Source organism: Mya arenaria, chromosome 4 (genome assembly GCF_026914265.1).
Source record: "Mya arenaria isolate MELC-2E11 chromosome 4, ASM2691426v1".
Taxonomy (NCBI): domain Eukaryota; kingdom Metazoa; phylum Mollusca; class Bivalvia; order Myida; family Myidae; genus Mya; species Mya arenaria.
Genome location: NC_069125.1, coordinates 49310663 through 49332998, shown reverse-complemented (window position 1 = coordinate 49332998; position 22336 = coordinate 49310663). Strand labels below are relative to the sequence as shown.

The 22336-nt window shown below is 33.9% G+C and overlaps 1 protein-coding gene across 11 annotated transcripts in view; it reads left to right on the top strand.

Annotated features, from left to right (window-relative positions):
• The first annotated feature begins 2087 nt into the window (after positions 1–2087).
• The window catches only part of LOC128231216 (liprin-beta-1-like), a 61046-nt gene continuing 40797 nt past the window's right edge, over positions 2088–22336 (top strand). For 2 of the 11 annotated variants that reach the window (XM_052943738.1, XM_052943739.1), the window contains exons 1-4: positions 4284–4439; positions 4749–4981; positions 11167–11244; positions 13479–13592. In XM_052943738.1, the coding sequence (XP_052799698.1) occupies positions 4313–4439; positions 4749–4981; positions 11167–11244; positions 13479–13592 (552 nt within the window). In that variant the 5' untranslated portion in view covers positions 4284–4312. Of the gene's footprint in view, positions 2202–3483; positions 3608–4258; positions 4440–4748; positions 4982–9074; positions 9156–10665; positions 10747–10879; positions 10901–11166; positions 11245–13478; positions 13593–14036; positions 14127–22336 lie in introns of those variants that run through there. The other 9 variants (XM_052943734.1, XM_052943733.1, XM_052943737.1 and 6 more) reach the window with 9 other exon arrangements.

Here is a 22336-nt window from a genome sequence, read left to right as displayed (position 1 = left end):
TTGCGTCCCGAATACTTATTCATTTTCAACCCGAATCCCTTGAACGAAATAATATTTAGCTATTTTGAACGTTTGCGTTCCAAAAACTGTCACTTTATTTAGTCTCTGGCTCCCGCGTATCACCCACTTGAATCCCGAGTACTCTGTGAAAAGCCCTTGAATACCGCGTACCAAAACAGAGGCGTTTCAGTCTCTTTCCACCAAAGCGCCAAGTTTCTATAATAATTATATGATTTAAAATATACTTAGCACACATATAACTTTAAATCGGGTTTGTATTTTTTAGTTATCATTAGAACAGTTAAAGTGACACTCTTATTCAAAATCAATACATATACATGTATAACAAACATACATTTTGAGTGATAAACCTTTAACTACTTACTAAATAATGCATTTATGGAAACTATTTATTGCTGATATTAAGATTGCAACCGCGGTTACCGTGTATTTTATAGCTGTAATTTGTAAACGCAAAAAATATTAATAGATTGGTGAATGCTAAAAGATTTACTGTGATATACTATCGTGTCATAAGGTAGAAATATCGTGCTTTCTGCACCATTCTTTCAAATTCAACTCGCTATCCCTCATAAGAACCATTGTCTTCAACATTTATTCATCTTTTTAGTAAATTAAGACAATAATTTTAATTGTGTTAAATCTTATTTGGGAGTAAGAATGTATCTTTAACGTACTATGATTGGGTAACGGGATAAAATACGGTAAAAATACGGGATTTATCCTTCTTTGATTTTTTAGGTTACTTCCCTTCATCGTAAAACACCCATTGATTTAACCTTCAATTTAATGTTTATTAGCCAAGAAACTTGTCCGAAAAATAGTGGAAATAAACTAGATTGTGACCTTTTTTCTAAGATCTAACGAGCAGACTATTTTGTTATTTCTTTAATTATGTTAATTAAACGCTGATGCGAATTTTTAAGTGACGATTTTAAACCTATTTACATAGATGTCCATGATATAGGGTGAATAAAATGATATAGGAGATTCCACAGGCGGCAGTTAAGTTGACAAGACCTACCCTTTTATAAATGATAGGAGCATTATCACAAAATTATTCACAAAAACCAAAATATCAACCAAAAAACATGAAATTTTGTATTCCCAATATATTCTAATATAACTTCAAGTTATTAATATGATCTCAGCTTCATGGAAGCCACCATTTTGAAAACAGGCAATTAGATTTTACATGAACATTTGAACATACCTCAATTTTCATGTCCGCAGAAAAACAAATCCGATTTTTTTTTTCATTTTTAATTTTTTTTGTGTTTTTTAAATAATTGGGCGGCGGATCTGTTAACCAATTTATTTAAAAAAGGCCTTATTACTTATAATATCTGCTAGATAGAAGTTTTTTTGTTACAAACTATCTGTTTAAATGAAATCAAGATGTAACATTATCAATGAAAAAATGTGTTAAACATTAAAATGTACGTGTTCTGTTTTATAGTATCTTGCCTCAGCAGCCTGTTTTCAGATAAGGGTTGTTTTCATTTTGAAGTTGGATTCTTGAAAACAGCATGTCTGTGCTACATTAACATTACTCTGCTCCACCGAAAAATACCCACTTGATACAATCCATGGCTATGTATTCTTGGAACTTTCTGATTTAAAATTCTTGAAGCAATTTAGTTTGCTTTTGATTTAAATAGTATTCCATGTTATTTTATCCTTAAACAATACAAGAACTTAAATGAGATAATCAGAACTTAAATGAGATAATCATCATGAAACAAGTTTCTCTGTATTTTAAAAATAAGTTTCTTTATAACTTATAATAACCAGTAGAGGAAATTTTAGTATACGAGTCATCGGTCGCATGTTTAGTTTAAAGAGAAATATACAGTTTTAGTTGTTAAAAAGTATAGTTGTATGTATTTGGATAAAACTTGTCCAACAACAAACTAGAAAATATTTAGTGAATTAAAAGTAATGAATGATCACTTCTTGCCTGAAGGATTAAACTTTGTATAAAAAGCTAGGTAATTTTATATAATTACAGGACCTGGCCACTGAATGGAAAGTAATCAACAGTTAGACTTTTATGTTTCCATTTTTGTGTGACTATATAAAAAGAAGACAGGTGTTTGTTTTGTCAGGTGGTTTGGTTATGTTCTTATTTACTATTTTGGATATGAACACCTTCACTGGAATTACACAATAATTTCAAGGTACATATTTTTTCAGTTAACATTTGTATAGTTTGTTAAATTTTATTGACACTGCCATTACAGACAGTCATCAGGTTATATTATTATATACATTTTCTTGAATTATACTGTATAAAGAATTGTTTTATAAAGTGCTTGCTTTATTCAATTCAGGGTCATTAATTGTAATTTGAAATACTGGTAGTTATATGTGCTAAACATAAATTACTAATATAAATCTTGACATATGAAGGAAGCTGCGTATCTATGTAGATAAATTGTTATCTATTACATGTCAGTGCACTCATAATTATTTGAATATGACAATTATATAACTTAGTTTGTCAGATTTGCTCCATGACTGTGGAATGTCCACTCTTGATGTTCCCATTAAATAAATGACCACTATTATTTGGTCTACCAACATAGGAAAACCCACAGGGGAGCAGTTTAGTGTAGGTTCAAACATGGACTCTATATAGTGCTGATGTACATACAGACATTTACTTTGGATAGAAGTGTTTGTTTGATAATGATTTGCACATTCACATACTTAAAAAAAATGATGTTTATAAAAGAAAAAAGAATATGAAAAATGGAAAAATGCAGTAAAGGTATACCTTTTTCTTATTTCCTATTTGGCAGTATATGTTTCATTGAGTTTAATTTAGTAAAAATGTTCTTCATCTGCATGTGAGTTTAATGAAAGAAAACAAACTTTGAGGTGGACACCAGTCGAAATTCTATAACTATTCAATTCATTTTTAGAACATGAAACAGTTTTAATCTAATAATTATTTCATCTTGATCAACTATACAGAATTGTACTGCTTCATAGGAGAATCAATGATTATAATTCTACATGAAAGTTCAAAGGCAAGAGAGGGCTTCATATGGTGTTTAACTTGTTTGTTCACTTAAATGGTTTGTTGATTTTCATGCTTTTTAGCTATAGACCCTAAAACCAATATTTCATTGATAAATTATAAAACTTTATAATATGGAAAATGCCAGTTTCAATCAATTTACATTGGTTTAAAGCAGAAACATGACCTGCAGTTAACCAGTAGGTTAATACTTAAAGTCATCATCACAGTAAGATCCTGCCCCTGTCTGTTTGAGCTGATCATTTCCAAGATAGGGCTTATCAGCTATAAAATCAAACAATTTACCAGCGAAAAAAAGCTTCACCTGCTACTACAGATAGTCGATTTGATTTTTTTCTGAGGTTTTTCCTCTGAATTACCTCCCTTGGGTTATCTTTTGATAACCTGTGATAATATGGCGATAAGTTATATATTTCCTCTTCATGTTTTCTCAAAGATTTCTTTAATAAGGTGTAACGTGTTACCAGGGTGACCTATCTAGAAATATGTTTTGGTAAATTGTGGATGAGGAATGATATTACATATAGGTTTCCACAAATTGTGAGTAATTTTATCAGGTGGCTTTTTTATTCATTGATTTAAAGTTTGAGTTAATAAAGTATAAAGTGGTTTTACATTGAAATATATGTAGAGAGATAATACCAATGTTAAAATATGTGCCATATAGAAACACACATGTTAGACTAATATGTTTGTTTAACATGAACAAAGTATAGAAAAAATGTTTGACTGTCTTATAGAGTGATTGCTTAACTTTCATTTCAAGCTAAGGCAATTTTCAGGAACACAAACATATTCTGATACTTTTTTATGTTGTTGCATAAGTTTTAAGCTGTATGCTAGGTGTTGGACATGTTTAATCAACCTTTAGACTATAAGCAATTACTTCCAGATTAAGTTCTACAATGATCTGACATCTTGGAAATGATATCCAAACATGACTTTATGGTGTTAAAAGTATGATTGCATAATTTTCTGCATACATGCGTTCACTTATTGAACAGAATTGTGACAAATTCATAGTTGAATATTAAAATTAAACTTAATTGCACTTCTAAGTAAACCTTGTATTATTGTTTAGTCGATGCTGTCCCCTATGGTCTGACTTAAGACCACACAAGTCAGGTGATGACAACAAAGGGAGTAACTCAATTGATAAGTCTGTTAGTCATGCATTTTTCATACCTTAAGGTTTTGATGATGTCCCCTGCTGTCTGACTGACCTAACCTACCCCAGAAGCAGGCATGTCAACCTTCAGTGGAGGAGATGACAACAAGGGGAACAACTCTTGTGGGCTAATGGAAGTGAACGGACAGGAAGCCAGCGACATTCTGGCAGCAGCACTTCAGCAGATGGACGGCATCATTGCTGGTTTGATATCCATACTCATTTCATGTTGGAGATTATTTTATATGTGATATAAGGATGCTATTAACAGATTTGACAAACTTACAATGTCTAGAAAGTCATATTAGTAAAAAGCATACACCTTGTAACAAAGTACAGTGTATTTCAAAAAGCACAAAATCTCATTCAGAAACGAACATACATGTATTGTATGTATGTCTTAAATTTATTATCAAAGATGAAACTGCATTAAATTCTACAATAAAGTAAAACAGAATTCAGTATTTTTTTAGGTTTTTTTTCTATGTTTCAAAACAATACGAAAAAATTCAGGGACAACATTTGACAACAGCAGCAATGGTTTCGGATCCTTGACCACAACACCTGAGAACACGCTGCGGCCCCGCTCCAGTGTAACAGACGCTCGCATAGTCAAGCTCTTAGATGATCTTAAACTTGCGCTGGAGGTGTGCGAGGATCGATCAAGGATCGTCCGCAGGTTGCCACAGGAAGTGCTGGATTCGGTCATTTCCTGGCTGCAGGCTGGCATGGATGATGCTTTTAAGGTGGGAAATATTTAAAGGGTAAAAAGGGTTGTTGTGTCATCAAATGCATAACATGGTCATAAGATGTGTGTAAAAGATTTGGAAATGTAAAGTTTTTAAGGTGGTTGATGCAGAGTTATAAGGCAATTGAAGGTTCTTAAGGTCAGTGGTAGGTTATGAGATCATTAACAGTCTTTAAAGGGTGTTATGAGTTATGAGGTCATTGAGTTGTTTAAGGTGGGTAATAGGTTATAACATCAATGACGATGACTCATGAAATGATTTTCAGGCAGGTAATGGGTTATAACGTCATTGAATAGTTTTAAGGTGGGAAATAGGTTATAAGGTCATTGAATAGTTTTAAGGTTGGTAATAGGTTATAACGTCATTGAATAGTTTTAAGGTGGGAAATAGGTTATACAACATTGAATAGTTTTAAGATGGGTTATAGGTTTTAACACCATTGAATAGTTTTAAGGTTGGTAATAGGTTATAACGTCATTGAATAGTTTTAAGGTTGGTAATAGGTTATAACGTCATTGAATAGTTTTAAGGTGGGTAATAGGTTATAAGGTCATTAAATAGTTTTAAGGTGGGTAATGGGTTATATTGTCATTGAATAGTTTTAAGGTGGGTAATGGGTTATATTGTCATTGAATAGTTTTAAGGTTGGTAATAGGTTATAACGTCATTGAATAGTTTTAAGGTTGGTAATAGGTTATAACATCATTGAATAGTTTTAAGGTGGGTAATGGGTTATATTTTCATTGAATAGTTTTAAGGTGGGTAATGGGTTATATTGTCATTGAATAGTTTTAAGGTTGGAAATAGGTTATAAGGTCATTGAATAGTTTTAAGGTGGGTAATGGGTTACGGTATATTGTCATTGAATAGTTTTAAGGTGGGTAATGGGTTATAACATCATTGAATAGTTTTAAGGTGGAAAATAGGTTATATTGTCATTGAATAGTTTTAAGGTGGGTAATGGGTTATAACGTCATTGAATAGTTTTAAGGTGGGTAATGGGTTATATTGTCATTGATTAGTTTTAAGGTGGGTAATAGGTTATATTGTCATTGAATAGTTTTAAGGTGGGTAATGGGTTATAACGTCATTGAATAGTTTTAAGGTAGGTAATGGGTTATATTGTCATTGAATAGTTTTAAGGTGGGTAATAGGTTATAACGTCATTGAATAGTTTTACGGTGGGTCATGGGTTATATTGTCATTGAATAGTTTTAAGGTGGGAAATAGGTTATATTGTCATTGAATAGTTTTAAGGTGGGTAATAGGTTATAACGTCATTGAATAGTTTAAGGTGGGAAATAGGCTATAACAACATTGAATAGTTTTAAGGTGGGTAATAGGTTATAACATAATTGAATAGTTTTAAAGTGGGTAATGGGTTATATTGTCATTGAATAGTTTTAAGGTGGGTAATGGGTTATATTGTCATTGAATAGTTTTAAGGTTGGTAATAGGTTATACACTCATTAAATGGTTTTAAGATGGGTTATGGATTATAAAGTCATTTAATGGTTTGGTTATGGGTTAAAGGGTCTTAACGTTGTTATCAGTGGGGGGTTTTCAAGGTCACTGTATATCTTCTTCATGACTTATACCTCATTTTTTTCTGACCGGAAATGACGAACCGGGTTATTACATGTATGATTTGAACATTTCTTTAATACTGTCTAGGTTTGAGGAAATAACATCATTGAGAAATGAGTGCTTTCTTTAAACTTGAAATATTTTATTACATATAATACATATTTCTATTTTTTATTTTTGATAAACTGATAACCTCACCTGTTGAAAGCATTTGACAGAAATAGTAATTATAATTTCTCAGGAATAGAAACTCTAAATAAATGAGAAGCAAAAGGAAGACAAACTAATTATCACAGACAAAAATGAACCTAAAAATACCAACATTGAGGAGTGACTGTTTAAGTCATTTTCTCAGGGGTTGACTTTGGCAAGTTATTGCCATCATAACATAATTATCTATGCATCAGTGTAGTGAGACCATACATTACTGTAAGACATTTAGCCTGTTTATAATATTCCCAAGTGCCATCTGTGGTATTTTCCAGTCTGATTTTCTGTAGATTTGTGCAAAAATTATGTGTTTTAATTCTTTATATTGTCTGCATTTGATGTGGTTTTGATTCTTAGTCTTGGATTATTTTCAATTGAGTCTACGTTTCAAGACATGTTATGGTATGAACATGATAATCATAATCTGTTTTGTGAGTAGAAGGATACATTTCATTTTCTTTGAACAGTGGCTCAACAAATAGCTGTTACAAGCAAAAGGCATAGTTGTGTGGCATATTTGTGTGGCATAATTGTGTGGCAAAGTTGTGTGGCATATTTGTGTGGCATAGTTGTGTGGCAAAGTTGTGCAACATAGTTATGTGGCATAGTTGTGTGGCATAGATGTGTGACAAAGAAGAGTGGAATGGTTGTGGGCATAGTTGTGTGGCATAATTGCATGGCAAAGTTGTGTGGCATAGTTGTGTAGCATAGTTGTGTGGCATAGTTGTGTAGCATAGTTGTGTGGCATAGAAGAGTGAAATGAAATGTAATGATGATTCAAGTGACATTTATAGAGAATTTCCGGAAATTCTGGATTTAAAAGTGAAAGTGTTGTTTTCAAAGAGAAATGAAACAATTCAATTATAAAGGACAAAAGAGGTAGGGAATTTATAGAGACATGTTAATGGAATATTAGTATTAAAGAAATCTTCTGTGCGTGAGTGAAATGTGATCATTCGAAGAAATGTTCTTTGCGTGACAGAGTTATGATTATTCAAAGAAAAATTCTAAATGAGGATAATTGCTAAAATTATATCTGTTTACTTATTTGTATTTCAAATTCTCATGGAAAAAAATGTGAAATATTCTGTGACATCCAGTTTGCAGAAAGAAAAGATTGGTTGCAGGCCAAAGTGGGTGGTATGGCAATAATTAGTTTATGTGTGGTGATTTCTGCATATTTTTCTCATATCTGGTGAAGGATTGTGGAATATGCATGCGTCTTAAGAACAATGTTTTTTCCAATAAGTAAATATGTTTTTTAATGTCTACTGAAAGAACTGATTTTGTGATATATATCAAAACGAAGTCATGTTTTAAGGGAACTTGTGTCAATGGAAATTACTCTAAGCCTCAGCTTATAAAATATAGTTTTTCCAAAAAAATTCTCCTATATTGAGAAATATATATATTGTATGTTACGACTTGGCTTTCTCTGATATTCTCGAAAATATTGTTAATCGTGATAACAAGGCAATATCAGGCAAGGTTGGATAATATTGAAAAAATCTGAGCATGATCAGAAATGGTTCTATGTTTATGAATATTGTTAATCTTAATAGCTTGGCTGCCTATTGCAAGCACCGTCTTCCTTGAATTCAAGGTATGACAAAACAGTGACACTTTCACAGTAAACGGCACAAAAAATTATTCCTAATACATTCATTTAACAATAATATATTTTTGCTAAAGTCATGAAATTACTTTTGTAACATCTGATGTATCGGAGTAAAAGAAATCTCAGAAAGAAAAATTCTAACTCTCTCAAACCATCAAAAAATCACGTCTTTCCTGACCCCCTGGGAAGAGAATGCTCCAAGTTGTCTTGGTCACATGTGTTCACTATCAAGCAACTTGTTTAGATAGCAAAATAACAGTTTGACTTCTTTGGAACAAAATTTTAATAAGGGCAATGCCATTTAAAAACATGTAGACATTTAAATCTCCCGATCAAAGATATTTTCATAGAAGTAAGATGATTGTTTGATTTAACTAGTGAGAATTTGGACTGCAGTTGAAATGTGATATATTTTGTTGCAAGATCAAAAACTCTTTAATGTTGGTTTCGATTTTGTGATAACAAAGCAAATACCATTCCAAACAATTAGTATCTTGTTTCCCTAATAAAGTTCAAGATTGGTTTTAAATGTATATGTTGAAATGGTATATACCAAAATTGCAAGTATTTTATAAGTTTTTATTGTACTGGATAAAACAGCGATGTAAAGAAGATTTAATGGACTTAACTTTAGTTGTTTAGAAAAAAATGGATTTGCAAATGTGAGTAAGAACTGACCTGCACGTGAAAATGGATCACAGGCGAACAAATCTTCGCTACTCACATTCCCTGCACGGATTTCCCGTGGCGTGCCAGGTAAATCCTTTTAAGTTATAGACCTCACAATTATTGTTAAACATTGTTTTCTATGTTTTCTGTTTCGCAATATAAAACTTACAGCTTCCAGTATTTTTTTACCTAATATATTTTTTTCTTTGGTGGCTGTTTTTGTTGTTTTCTATAATTAATATCATCACGTATTAAAGTGTGCATTTGTGAATCGGGTAATTAACTAATAATAGATCTTGTGAAGAATAATGTACCACATTAAATCAATATTATGGCTTGCACAAAAAAAACAAAAAAAAACACAAAAAAACTTGTGCCCATATGGCATAGTTTTTCTTATAATATTTTCTGTATATATTTTTTCGTGTAAAAATAGAAGGATTTGATAAGTTCATGATAAGTTTAGTTTATCAGATTACCTGTAAAATGTGCCATATGTTTTATCTGGAAATAATCTGTTGATAGACCACATCTTTGGTTTGGAACTACCGTATTTATTCTTTGAGATGCACCAGAGCCCTTGTCACTTTTTTCTTATATAAACAGTATTAAATGTGGCAAATTTTCACTTGGAACAAGTAATAACACAGAATTAAATTGGCTATGTTTCATGGTAAAACATTGATGTGTTATATTGTGATGAGATCTAACATACCATAGTATTTTTCTGTTTATTCTAATTTTACTTAGAACATCCTCAACTTTCTTAGAAGGTTTTTTTTCAACTTTGATGACCTTTATGGGCCAGCTTAACTTTCACCATTAATCAAAGGTGTTAAATCACTGAGTTGTAGCACAAAAACTGCCAAAGCTTCATGAATCTTATAATGCTTAACAACTATCTACTTTTTCCTCTCAGAGACTATTTTTCGTTGACTTAAATTTATAAAGCCTGGGTATTTTAACCTTTACAAATGATTGGCACTGGTTACTCAGGAATTCCTTCCCCATGTTGACGTTATGTCCTCCGAAGCTCTCTCTGACCTAAGGAGGAGTGGACAAACTGTGTGTACACCTGCCCATAATGATGTTACCAAACACAATTGTTGGGTCACAAGAACAAATATGGTAGGCAAATAATGTGTTTATTATAAGCACTCTTTACATTTCCTTGTTGACCCTTTCATTTATTGTAACAGTTGATTACTGTTTGTTGATGGAGTTTAATGGGTTATTCTTTCATCCATGAATCAGCAAATCAGGCATGAAAATAAACCACAGTGTATTAGTGTTTTGTTCAGATTAATAAACTGCTACTGTTTTTGCAATGTTTCAGAGAAATTAATTCAGTATGTGCAATTTCATGGAATATCATTCTCTGTGTCATTGTGGTAGACTGTACTTGTAGTTTAAAGAATATATATTTGTGTGGACAAATTACTGTTACTGTGACTAAAAAAGAGTTGATTTTAATATACTTATATGTTTATGACGTCTTATTCTTGGCTTATCTTAAAATAAAGGGATGCTGAATACAGGACTTAACATTCAGTACCTTATTCTAGGGCTTGCTTGTGACTATGCTGAATATTTTAGAGCAAGCTCTGTTTCCATGGAAACAGATTTTCAAAGAACTGTAGATGGAGAAGTGTTGATGACAACTGACAGTTCTGGTCAGGTATATTGTTCTAGCTTGTCAATCTCCAGGGGTTCTCTCATTCTCAATGTTAAGTTGTGGTTTGTTTTGGTGCTTTTGTGAAAAAAATATCTCCTAGTCTACCTTTATGTCACAAAGTACACTTTGATTTTGATATTTAACATGCAATAAAGAGGTAAGATATTGAAGTTTATTGGTAGCAATACTGTAAAAAAAGTTTAAGAAATCATATTTATCATGTGGAATTTTTCAAAAATAGATAAAAGAGAAGTGAAAAATAAGTGTAATAAGATAGTGTGATTTGAATTTGAATTTGAATGTGTCTTTGATGTAGCTTTTGAGGTTAGAGAAAATCATACCATTACAAGTGGACACCACAGTAAAGTTAACCGTACATTACTAACTAACACAAATTTACATGAGTGTTGTTTGTATTTTCAGGTGAATGGGTACATGCACGAGAGCGTGGAGGACCGGGCGCGTCGCCTCGAGCATGACAAGAATAGTCTCACACTACAGGTATGTTTTCAATGGTTTTACAAGATTGTCACAGAGGCTTTTGTAGCTCGACTATTTGAAGAATAAGAAGACTTTACTACTTGTTCCAGGTTCAGAGTTAGGTAAAAAGTTTTAGGGCAAGTTGACATTTTCACTTACAACTCCTATATCCTTGATTGATCTTTTTTTTATTTTTATTTAAGTGCTTATGACAGGCACATTGTATATTTTAACCAGGATTTCACAAAGTGAAATCGTGCATCACTGTTCAGGGGGACCAAACTTGGATTATAGGAAGAATTTATGGAGACCATTAATGGGATTGTGTTTAGGGCCCCTAGGTCCAAGGCCAAGGTCACTGTAGAAAATAGAAAAATGGTTGGTACTGAATAACTTACGTAGAGTTGACATAGAGTGACCAAACATGGTATACAGGAACAGTTGATAGAGACCTTTCATGGGATTGTGTTTGGGGCCCCGAGAGTCATGGTCAAGGTCAAGGTCACTGTTGCTTAAAATAGAAAAATGGATATTACTGAATAATTGAAATATGGGATTGTGTTTAGGGCCCCTAGGTCGAAGGTCAAGGTCACTGTAGAAAATAGAAAAATGGTTGGTACTGAATAACTTTAGTAGAGTTGACATATTTTAACCAAGTTTGGTATAAAGGTAGTTTTATAGAGACCTTTCATTGGATGCCTACCGTTCGGTACTGAATATCTTTAAATACCGTATTATACTATGTATAGGACGCTAGCATAGATAGGACGCAGGCAAAAAATTTGGTAAAAAAAAAGTCGAGTATCCGCCATATTTGTTTTGACGATTTAATTTTTGGGATCGTGAAAATGGCAAAGGTCAATATAAACCAAACGATATAAAATTTAACAGCAAACTAATATGTTCTTCATTGTTTATTTCAAGTAAATTTATACATTATATACGCAAGAAAAGTAACAGTAGCACAGGTAATAATACAGTTTTATTCTGTCAACCTGATGACGCTTTTCTTCAATTCGCCTTCGTCGTCTTCTGACGGTGTATCGTAAACAACAATGATATAAGTCTTATAGTATGCGTGAATGTTCTCAAAATGTCAACACCCTCAGCTTAGTATTAAAACACCTGCTAAAGTGCGAACAAACAACCATTCAGTATCACCATCACAATAGTTCGTTCTATTGATGTTTTTCTAATGACAGACAGCAGGTGTTTTTCACACCTTTGCACATTTGAAAAGATTTGATAGTGACAATAATGCTGCTTTGCGTCATGCACATTCCTTTATTATTATCTCAAAACAGTACCATACATCAAAGTGTTTTTTAAAATATCGAAATGTTAAAATCGTGAACAACGTTTAATTTATATTAAATACCTCATATCCTGATTTTCCATTGCCATTATAACTCAATCCAGTCAAAGCGCTGACTCACATCGAGTTTTTGTAATTAGCGTCCCTTTTGTAAAAAAGTAAACACTCATGTTTGTTTTCAATTTATTTCTCAATAAATCATTTTAAAGTAAACATTCAATATATTTCTGCGTGTGTTAAATTAACTTGCGTGATTTTACCTACGTCAGTTGTTCTCTTCGGTGGACACAGTATCGGTACTTACCATTACCGCGTTCGTCTCCGGTCCGACATTTTCAGCCTGAAATGGACTTGTGAAAAACTGATAAAATCCTAATAGCATAGAAAAGACGCAGGAAATATTTAGACGATAATCTGGCGTAAAAAACTGCATCCTATGCATAGTATAATATGGTAAGGTTAACATATTGTGACCAAACTTGGTATGTAGGAAGAGTTTATGGAGGAGATCCATGGGATTGGGTTTGGGGCCCCTAGGGTCAAAATCAAGGTCACTGTTACTAAAAATAGAAAAAAAAACCCAGATGTAACTGAATCTCAGAACAAAGATTAAAGTTCTACTGTCAATCATTGAAAACCTGGTTTTGTCACATTGCAGCATTTTTTGTTTACTTTTTAATTTGACTTTTGTTTTTATTGCTTTTGACAGGCACATATTACATCATTATTGTATACATTTCTGAGAGAAAGCGGCATATAATTGAGTGCACTGGCGTACGACAGCTCTTGTTAAAACTTGCCAGCACATATTTCTAACACCCAAACACCTTTGCTAGTTTCACATGTCACAGTTTGTATTATTCATTGAATGTTGCAAAAGCTGGCAGAAGTCTCACAGTGTTGCGGACTTTAACCAACATGTACTGCGGGTCCATTACAGGTCAGTGTGTTAACAGACCAGGTAGAGGCTCAGTCGGAGCGTATCCGAGAGATGGAGTACCAGCTAGAGGAACGAAGGCAGAAGGCTCACCATGCAGAGGAGAAATACCAACATGTAAGTAACAACGCTTAAATATTGATGCCAAATTTGTTATAGTGTGGTTATTGTGATAGTTTGATTGACACACACACATATTCACATTTAATTGTCACAGTAACATTTGTTTCAAGAGAAGTACAAAACAATATTACATGCAATTCATATGGCAAGCATATAATATTAGTAACACTGTTCCTAATATTAATAGCTATACTTGGCTGCTAGAATCAGCTCCAGGAATATTGCTGAATTAATGATTAATTTCCGGTTCGACTGATGGACAATGACTTCGATCAGGGTAACAACACATTTATTATCAATTATATCATTTTAGTCACAACTAATGCTACATTTTAGATATATATGTGGTAGTGTGGACAAAGGGAGCGCAATGCTGCTTGATTACTAACAGTGCTATATAGTAATTGAGAGTAGCTTCCCTTAAATAAAGACCTTGACCTCAAAACAACATTTGATGGCGATCAAGCGGTGAATAAGTCTATTTTATTAGCTTCCTGGCTCCTTAAGGAAGAATTTAACGAATCAAGAGTAAGTTCTTGTTATAGCTGTTATCTTTATACAATTTTTTATAACTTATTTGAGTCATTTCAATGTAGCTACGCCTCTGAAGTGAGAACATGTCTGTCCGAAAGAATGTTTGTTTTCTTTGTGCTTATCCAACATTTCTCTAATCTTCGGTTTGTTACTCAAATTTTAGTCATGCGTTGATTGAACATTTAAAGATCCAGTTTTGTTTATTCCCTTTGAGTTCTAATGAAGATTAGAACTAACTTTTTTTGTTTTACTGAATGACTTTCATGAACACTAGTAAAAAAAAAATCTTCTCAATCTCCGAGTGACTAAGACTAAAACTTTTGAAGTTTTGTAGTTAAAAAAGAGTGATCTTCTTTTCTGCATGGTTTATGAATATAAAAATCTGATTTATTGGGAATATGGATTAAAGTATTATGTCCACTTGTAGAAGTTTAACTGATGGTACTCGCTCCGTAAACCATTTGTCTTACTGTGTGGTTTACATTTAAACGGTATATGCAGATGTCGTAAAATCAAATATCATCCAAATTATGTGTTCAGTTAATGCACCAGCCATCTAGGGTCCCTGGGGTGTGGGGCATTTAGTGGGCTTTTAATCAGCAATTTGTTCCCACAGGGCGGGATTTTACCCGGGCTTGGCTGGACTGAAAGACAAAGTCCCGGCTATTCCCCGGACCTAGGGGAGCAGTGGTTACAATGGAATGGTGAAATGAATTTCTTCAGACCTTGCGGTCAAGAATAACCCATGAAAGTGCAAGCACTTATTTCCAATGGGGTCCTTTGTTTTTGCTGAAGGGACAGCACGCTGAAGAGACAGTGGTGGGATACAAGGAAGTCCGGGTGCGATACCCTAGCTCTTTTTCGAAGAGACCCCTTGGTTCTTTTACGTGCTCGGTGTAAAGCACCGATACACGGGGTACAACTTTCCTGGGTTAAACCAGTACTGAGTACACCACTTTTCTCAAGCACTACCCTTTAAATGCCAAGCGCCAGGCAAGGGAGCTACTTATACCAATTTTTAATGTCTTTTGGTATGACGCGGCCAGGGATCGAAACCAGGACCTCCCGCTCCGTAGGCGGACGCTTAACCACTAGGCCACGGAGACGGTTAACTCTGATTTGGTTATTGGGCTATTGCTGGTGTCTCATTAAGGCATCCAGAGATTTCCCGGACGCAGAAGTCCCTCAAGAATATTAATGGCTAGGTACCTCCATTTACAACTTACTTTGCATCTGAATAAAATCCTTTTATTGCATTTAAGCAGGTCATCGGGGGTCACTTAGCTGGAAAAATAGGTCCCCCCCCCCTGCCCCACAACACATTCTCAACAAAGTGTTGTGCTGATGAGTGTTATTGGAATAATGTTGTGCTAGATTGTTGCTTCTTTTATTTTTCTGTTGAATAAATGAGTTTATTATGAGGTGGTCACACCTATTGAGATCAGACAGCATTTCGACACAATAAAAGTTAAAAGTCAGAGTACTATCCACAATGTTCTGGAATGCTTTGTCTGAACGCAGTCTTGTAACAGAATTCTATGAGAGGATAGTTTATGGTCTAGAGAAGTTGGCCAGGCACTCCTGACAGTTAGGTGCGTCCCTTAACATTCAGGAAATCAGCCAATCTTGTCTTAGTAGTTGGATGACAATCAGCTATGTTGGGATAGATTCTGCTGTATCTGATCAAAATTGTAACAATGTTCTGTGTTATCTGGATGGTGTCCTGTGGAATGGGTATGATCTGAATTTTTTTTCATATTCGTTTCTTGCCGATAGAGTCCAGATTGCGTCCTGATCTTGTGGATGTCGTGTCAGGGTCCATTCACTGTCATGCCACTGTCTGATCTCAGTCAGATCGCATATAGGACGTTGTCGGGACAGATTCGGTCATTTTATATCATGCAAAAGATACAAACGGATTGAGAAGGAAAAATTGGGACAAATTTGTCTGGGAACTGCTAAATCTGGACGCTTCCTGAACACTATCTGATTGTTGTCATGATGAAATGTTTTTATTTTTTTGAATTTCCAGCCATGAATCACAGGACCTTGATCAGACTTTTGACAAATTTTAATCAATGGTCCTATCAAGAAAGGCAGTATAAATCATGTTTGTGTGACTGAGGCATTAATGAAGGTGATTAGCAGTTAATCATAAGATTTTCTTGAAATCTAGTATTATAAAGAATTATTTCTCTCACTTCTCACAAAATAATACCTTATATACCCAATGTAAGATCAGAGATTTCGTCACTGTTTGTTTGAGCATCAAATTGTACTGCAGCAGTTACATGGCTTTTATTGTGTATGATCCATGTAGAAACTCAATTATTTTTACAATTATAGATCAAAAATGTCATTTACATGAACTGATGCCCATCATCACTCCTTACTTTATTTTTTAGCAATCTGTAGGGCCTAGAGCTTAGTTTAGTGCCTATTTCAATGAAATGAACTTTGAGAGACCCAGAGAGTTGCCAAGTGGTATAGGTGTCGGCATCTCTTCCAAGAGGTTATTGGTTCAATACCCACTAATGGTAATTTCTCATCTCCTCTTGAAAGGACACCGTACTGGTTTTTAGCCAAGAAAGATACTCAAGAGTAATTTATATTGGCTCTCAGATGTCCGCACAATCGAACTAAACTAAATTAGAAGTAACCAAACACATTAGATCAACTTTCATAATTGTATATCATGTATAAGTTAAAAATAATGTATATAAAGGTAAATTAAAACTCCAGCCTACCAGGCCTTTGCATTGCGAAATACTGCAGTACTCAGTTTTAACAGCCATTATCTCTCATGTCATCCAGTCATTGAAAAGATTATAGTTTGAAGGCATCATCAAATTAGGTGTTCAGGGAGACAGTAAATTTTGTCAGTTCCGGTTAGTTTTTAGTTAAGGTAAAGTTCAACACGATTACCCATCAACGGCCAAAAATGCTTATTGGACGCACATAAGTCTTTAAAAAATGTCATGGGCCTTTCCAATTGATCCAGACGACCCAAGACTCTTCCAGGTTCACAACGATGCTGTCTTACTGAATTAACTACATGTCAACATTTACCATGATTTCAGAAAGCAGGGTCAAAATTGTGACAGAGAGAGCTAAACTTAGGTCCCCAAAACTGTTACGTTATATCTATCAATATTTTTTATCAGGTAGCTGACCTGACATTCTTTATACTGGCTGTGTTTAGAGTAATACTTTGGTGGTGTATATTGCATAACATTGTAGTTTTATATCTGCTTTGTGAAAAGTGCAAATATATAAAGTTTAACTTACTTCTGAGAATACCTGGAGACAAATGCAATTGGACAGGGTCAAAGTAATTAAATATTTAGTTTAAAAAATACACATCAGGGCTTTTTCTATAGTACCCACGGGTCCGACTATCGGACCCATTCCCAAAGCAAAATATAAGATATTTTTCCCACTCTTCAGAAAAAAATCCTAATCAAAATAAAAATTATTATTATTTTTTTTTTTTAGGAAGTCTTTTTACCTGTACTGGTTCATTTTCAACATCCTAATTAATATGTGATGTAAACTTTTTCTGATAATTGAACTCGAAAATCATTGATTTTAATCACATTCAGGGATCAGTATGAAATATTATCTGTCATGATTTATTGCAATAGATATTTACACCCCAAGGATTGATATTTTTTTGGTCTTTAAAGGGAAAATAAACTAATACTAAATTATTTCCTAATTCACAGGAGACTAGACAGCTTTCTCTTTTAACTGTTAAATTTCCTAATTTTGGCATTTTCACGACGCAAAATTTCCCAAAATGTCTAGGGTCTTTTTCCCAAAATGGGCAGAAAAAGCCCTTCATATATTTTACAAATAGCACATGAGCGAGCAATTTAGATTTACCTGAAATGGTGAGATGCAATTAACCTTGTAACATTGTATATGGGGCTCATTTTTCTGTGTTATATCTAACCACTTTTTCATGACCCTCTGTATCACTTGAAATACATGTTCATGACTGTATATGATTGTTGTTACATGAAAATGTATGTTTATAATTTGACACCTGTATCATGGGAACAGTTATTACAAGGCAGAGAGTGTAACTGATTGTTCGCAGCCATCAGGTTGATAGTTTATGAGCAAGAAATGAGGGGAAATATGCAGGCGGGCTTGCACTAGCTTTTTCCATGTTGTAGATATCTAAAACAGAACTACCTGTTTGAATGATTTGCTAGAAGGACGATTTCTTGCTGGGTAAATGTGCAATATTAGCTTGAGCTTATTAACTTAAAACGGTTCTTTTCACGTTTCCTGTGTACAGCAATTCTTGTACAGTTTTGTGTTATGAATCTTTAAGCTTGTATTTTATTTGGATTATTATTTTCACACTGCTGAAGCTTGAAAGTGAAAGAAGATCTATGTTTGACTTTTCCCCAAGTTAACAAGTTGTACAACATGCCATTGTTCATGGTATATTTGCCCTGACCATAACAGCTAATTGTAAAATTGTCATTTTAATGCTAATTAGTATTTTTTTATTACGCTGATAATATTTTTATTGTTATGAATTTCAGATATGTAACCATTCATGTAAGGAGACTACAATAAAAAACATTAGATTGTTATTTCTATCATATTTTTTCAGAAATATAATTATTTACATCATTAACGTCAGCACCTAACATAGAAATCTTCTTTCTGTTCTGTGTAGGTGAACTGGCTGCAGAAGGTGGGAGGTGTGTACTTTGTTCTTTTGTTAAAAAAAAGGCTATTTTTGCAAAGTGCTCTGGTATTCTACCTTTCAAATGAAATGTCATTATTTGTTTGTCAAAGCTGTATCAACAATATTATTGCACTGCTGTGTTCGATATAACTAATTAGGCAGAGACTAATTGAAAAAAGCACTGGCCTAATTGGAAAGTTTTGTCTCAATATGAAAGACTGGTAATGATTTTGTTTTCGCCTGTCTTTGTGCAGATGTTTGTCAAGTGGAGTGTTGTATAGATCATTTGAATGCCTGCCGTTATGATTGTCAGTGCTCACAATGTAAACACCTTCTATGGGAGACAAGTATCCTAAGATCATGGGAGATAATTTGCTAGTTAGTAATGCATGTCAGAGGAACAACTGCAGTTTTCTCCCTTTAGACAATTACTGGGGGAAATCATTTCTCCCCCAAAATCCATTTTATCTCCCATAGTTGTTCCTGTTCTCTCTATGTATGTTTGATTTAATTTTCAGAATTTATTGAGAGAGAAAATCTAGGAAAGGTTATGAGATCAACCCATCTGATGTTTTTTCACTCAGTGACACTTTTATCAGTGGAAAACATCTTCTGCTTATTTTATTATTGCCTCCTACTGACATTCAAGATCTTAGGAAAAAACTTTCCTGGAAAAAGAATGTTTGAACATGTTTCAAAATTTACTCACCATGGTTCTGAAATCTATTTGTCAGCTGCCAATTATTACGTCTGTTCATAGAACAAGATGTTTTATAGTTTGGCAGGCGCATCCATTTTGTTATCCCATCATTAACTTAAGAAGCATATGTTCAATCATCACCAAATTTGGTCAGAATGTGTATGGGCATAGTATCTTGGATTTTATCGATAACCAGCCAAATCACTCAAATCACTTGAGAGTTATAGCCCTTTAATTGTCTAATTACCTAAATTGGTCCTGTCTGATCAATTATTTTTTTTTAAGCATTATATCTTGCGCAAGTCTGTTTATCAGCTATATTGCTCCAGTCTCTGGAGAGTTATCACCCTTAAATTATAGAAGTTACCTAAAATCAAGTCTTGTTCAAATACTATCTTTAGAAGCTTTTGTCCGATCATCTCCAAATTTAGAAATATGTTTATGGGCAGAATATCTCGGGTCAAGTTTGATAACCAGCCATATCGTCTTAGTCTCTCCAGAGTTATGACTGTCGAATTGGCAAAAATTGTATTTACAGAGTCTGCTTTCTAAATTTGGCTAACGTACAACCATTGTAACCGAACTTGGGTGTCCTAAAAATAGGATGGGAGTATTTTGGGACAGTAGATGCTCTTGATGCATCATTGTATCTTCGTTGTTGTTTTTTTTCAATGAAAAAGTATACATTGCACTTTGCTGAAAGCTCTTTTCATGTTAGAACTTTCATGGTGATAAGAAATAAATACAGCAAGTGAATGTTAATGGTTTAAAAAGCAAATATGATCTTCAAAACCTGATAAACAGTGTTTTGCTTTCTGGCCATCTCAATTTTCTTTGAATCTTGGCAGAGGCCAGTAAGCTATATAAATAATTGCTGGATAGATAGGCTGTGTTTCTACAGTCCAGAGACAACATTCCAGCTGAAGACCTGAACACTCCGATAAGTATCAGTAACCATTATACACCTGCTATACAGGTAATTAAAGCTACATGAATACCAGATTGGGATGACCTTTGTCAGTCTTAGATCTCTCAGAAAAATTCAGACCTTATCAACAGAATTAATATTGTAAGAGGTTTGAAATTTCTTTTTTGAGTTTCCCTGAAAGAAGTTTTAGCTAAGCTTTTAATTAGGCTGTTAGATTTCTGAGTGGTTTAGAAAGGGTAATTGTGTCTGATTTGGGGAGCCACACGGGTGTTCCTTTATTGGCAAGCTACCCTGGAGAGCAACACCAACAATGTCATAACCAACTCATTATGTCGCCTGCAAATCCTGGCAGATCTATATCATTTTGTCTGGCATCACTCTTATATATCCGCTCTCTGACTTGAGCATTTTTTATCCAATCTTAACCAAACTTGTTCACAATGTTTCTTTGCATAATAGCAGGCCTCATTTCACTCAACAGCCAAATCCTACTATTGGACCTTGAATTGTCAAAATTTGACCAATTCACTTTGTTCTCTCTCTAATTTGAGTATTTCTTATCGAAGCTTTAACAACCATTTGATCAACCATAGTCACAATGAAGATTGGCAAAATAATATGGCCCTTGATTTGTAAAAAATTACTGATTTAATTTGTCCTAATTCTTACTTGATCATTACTCCACCAATCTTTCTAAAATTAGTAACAATGGTTAGGGGCTTATAGCTAGACAGTTAGATCAACAACCCTTGAGTTATGGCCCTTGATTTGTCGAAATTTGACCATATTCACCGTGAGTGCTTTTCATGTTCAGCATTTGTTATTCCAACATTGGATAACAGTGGCAGATCCAGGATTTTCAAACTTTTTTTGATGCATTATTTTAATCATATAATGACATTTAATTAACATTTGTCTTCACTGTCAATGATATTTGGCAGATCGATTGAATTTAAAAGATAGTATTTACTGATCTTAGATAAACCTTTCAAAAAAACCCAAAGATATCTTGCCGGTTTAGGGAATCGAACCAGGGTCGACGGATTAACAGGCTAAGTCATTAACCACTCGTCCACCTGGGACACACCTGTACATACTCAGGGTTCAAATTTAGACTTGCATACTCGCAAAATGCAAGCGACATTTGCAAATTGGGAGTGACTTTTATTCAAGCTCGCAAAATTCTGCGAGTTTTCTTTTTTAGACCACAAAACGTTAAAAGAAAAGTAGAATAAACACGAACTTAATTCCGCTACGTAGTAGAGCGTAAACAGCCTATAAGTGGCATGTTTACACTACCAGTATAAAGAAGACAGTAAGGAGTCACGCTCAAGTAAGTTTTCAAAAATAGAACAAATACGGAAAAGGCCGAGTTTTATCTTGAATCTTTCCGGCATGCTCCGAGGCGTGCATAATACAAAGTGAATACAAATGACGTAATCACCTAGCTCCATCATTGGCTAAATTTAGTGCTTTCGCGCACTTTATGTAAACCCCATCAACCTTTGAATATATTTCCGCCCAACTGTCAAAGTTTGACATCGTCGATCGATATATTTTATGGTCCAAAGCATCCACACTACATTTACTGTTGCTTTTATTTATTCTAAATTTATAATGTTATTGTTTTTAATACTTATAGACTTCATGAAATCTGTAGCGTGCTTGCCGACTGGGTATTACCAGATGGCGAGGGTAAATATACAAAGTGAACAATGTCAAATTATTGGACAGCTTTATTATCGAAAAGCGGCCAGCATCTGATAAGTCTTTCTGTACCCCCCAAAAAGAATAAACCATCAACAAGTTCTAGTAGTCGAGTCAGTCAAGATTGATACTTTTTAATATTCATAATATGTCTTAAGTGT